The 2,884-nt window shown below is 32.2% G+C and overlaps 1 protein-coding gene across 1 annotated transcript; it reads right to left on the bottom strand.

Annotated features, from left to right (window-relative positions):
* Window positions 1-390: 390 nt before the first annotated feature.
* LOC143573377 (transcription factor bHLH30-like) lies at window positions 391-2,590 on the bottom strand. The gene is made up of 2 exons (XM_077058272.1): window positions 2,080-2,590; window positions 391-847 (listed from the first exon to the last, which is right to left on the bottom strand). Exons 1-2 carry the CDS (start codon window positions 2,440-2,442, stop codon window positions 407-409), a joined length of 804 nt encoding a protein of 267 aa, XP_076914387.1. The 5' UTR covers window positions 2,443-2,590; the 3' UTR covers window positions 391-406.
* Between the last annotated feature and the right edge of the window lie 294 nt (window positions 2,591-2,884).

Genomic DNA, 2,884 nt, shown 5'->3' with positions numbered 1-2,884 from the left:
ACTAATTCGTCACACATTTTCGAAAGCATCACAAATAAAAAATTTATCTGTTTTCCGATACTTAGGATACTTGTTATCGACATCATGTTTATACACTATGGACAAAATCAATAGCAACACTCTTTATACATGACTGTCACCAAAATAAAGTCGATGGATGTTATACAATTAGTTGTAAATAATTAACGGATGACAAATATTTAAATACTAATACTGAGTTCACATATTATAACTGAAACTTCATATTCCATTAATGAAGAAGAAAGATAATATAATGGGTACAAACTTAGGCTTAAACCCAAAAATTCTTGCAAAAATAACCGGAATTTTCGAAGGTTTAAGCCTATAAATTGGTCAACTAGCTATATTTCTCTATGCATTTGATTGATACTCAAAGATGTCAATGTTAGTTCTTCTTTTGCCTCTTAATATTCGCAAAAGAGGAATCAACCCCGTCGTCTGTTTTCTCAATTATTGCCTTAAGCGCTTCTTCGATGATGTTTATCCAATGATTCACCATTTGTTGGTTTTCACTACCCGGGTGATAATCAGCTCCTGTTACAAACAGGACATTCTTTACACGTCTTCCAAGTGTTGTGATCTCCGCTTTCAGAGTTTTTAGTCGAAGCATTTTCAATGTTTTGATTAGGTCTTGCAAGAGATCTGACCGATCTTCACAGCATAATGATGCTCTTATCACAATCCTACCTTCTTCATCCGATGTATTGTCTATGGTTAGCTCATCTATCTCACTCGGAACTGGAATTCGTTCAGCGATCATGGAAGTTTGGCACTTAAGTTCCTTCACATGTTGTATCACTTCAGCAAGTAATGAAGCCTTGTTCGTCTAAAAATGTTACACCCACCACAAACATAATATTATTCACCATTACAAACTACAAAAACATGTCACCTATATACATTACAAAATGAATAACTATCACCGACTGTCGCATCCATCACAAATTCGTTCGTGAATGTAATTACCAACAAAATCCGCCATAAAACTAGGTTAATATTATGGTTGTGGGTAATCTTATCAAAACCTAATAACTTTTCACATCCCATATACCTTTGGGTTTTGGCAAATGTGAAATGACACTAATGATCTATACATGATTATATATTGTAATTATGTTCCATGCCATGTGTGTATGAATGTGAAAAGAAAATTAAAAAGGATGCTAGTGAAGTACTTTCTATTTTGATCGGCTAAGCTATGTTATATAAGTCCTCAATAACTTTTAAATTAATTTAAAGTTATAATCACCAAATAGAAAAGGCATGATCGAGCATGAGGAAATTGCGGCCATGTGCGACTCACAAATAGAATAGTAGATTTCTTTTTATTCTCATGATGACTTTTGGAATTTGGATGACTAATACACAAGGCTCATGAATCATTCGTTTCACTTAAAAACACTTTTAACAAAATTAGTCATGTGAACTAAAATAATTATAATAAAAAGAAGTTATAAAAATGCAAATTTTATTTGTATATTCTATATTTCAATAAAAAGTAAAAATAAATTTTATTTATTATCTAATTAATTGAGTGTAATTCATGTTTGTACGGTTCTCACACTATTCTTTTACTGTTAAGCATATCAAAGGAAGAGATAATATTCTCACAGACTTTCTGTCCAGGCCAAAGGGCTATAAATATATATAAGTAAATGCTTCTAAAAATAATAAATAAAATAACATATGAAAAAATTAGTTAGACAAATTTCTTGCACGTAAACACATAAATCTGTATGTAAGTTCAAAATTTTGAATATATGTACCACTAATAAAAGAAGATTTAAGTGTGCACATTTTTTATCACTACAACTTAGTATTTTTTTATTTATTTCTTTTTTAATGAAACTCCCTGTATATATTCATTCAAATGCGATTAAATAAACTTTCTTACAAACTTCATATCATGGGTTAAACTGTATAAGTTTGAAACCAGTGCATATACATATATTACAGCAAAATTTCAATGTAATATTTTATGTAGTGCAAAGAAGTTCATTTTTTTTACTTGGGAACTTTTTAATTATAAACCAAGAAAAACAAATTATGACAACTTACTTTGGTGGTGTTGGGAAGCAAGCTACGAAGCTTTGTGAGATGATTATTGATTCGTTCTCGTCGTCTTCGTTCTGCTTCGCTATGGCTTTTCGAGGCGGCTATGCTTTTGGCATCCGCAATCTCTTGAGCAGTCATATTTTTAACCGTATCAGTCTGGACCTTACATGGGTCCAGACCAGGTTGCAAGCCATCAACCACGCTCTTAAACAAACCACCATGAGATGCCGGAGGAGAACGTGGTGGAGGAAGGTTAAACGGGTGGTGGTGGTCTCCGGTTGGGCAAGGAATAACATGGTTGAAAGTGGTGTGGTGGTGGAATGGTTGAGGTAAAGTTGTCCATGAAGATGGGTGATGATGATGCATGATTGAATGATGCTACTTTATTTTAAATGAAACTAAAACTGTATAGGATTTGGATGTAGTGAAGGCAAAAGGGATGATTAAAAAGGAGAAATTAGAAGCAATATACTTTACTTTTGGTTGTGTGTCTGTGTGTGAAGAAGCTAGTTTGGTTTTGTGAGGTTGTGGAAAGACAAAGGAGAGTGGTGCCTTTTTATCCTTGCAAAATTCGATTAGAAAGCCTTTAGGGATCATTAGATTTAATTGTAGTTACCAAGATAATATGGTTGAAAGAGTTAAATAAATAACTTTACTAGCTTACATTAAGTATATAACAAGTAGTATAATATTTAAAATTAATAAAATTAGGATTCAACTTTTCTACACTTTAACGAAAAAGTTATTTATATACATTATAATGTTAGTAAGAGGTGTGTAAACATATTGAAGGCCAGTGGTTAAGATT

The sequence above is a fragment of the Bidens hawaiensis genome, unplaced genomic scaffold (genome assembly GCF_021521415.1).
Source record: "Bidens hawaiensis isolate Kalapana, Puna unplaced genomic scaffold, B.hawaiensis_p1.1 tig00001382_1, whole genome shotgun sequence".
Taxonomy (NCBI): domain Eukaryota; kingdom Viridiplantae; phylum Streptophyta; class Magnoliopsida; order Asterales; family Asteraceae; genus Bidens; species Bidens hawaiensis.
This window is presented reverse-complemented; position numbering and strand designations above follow the sequence as displayed.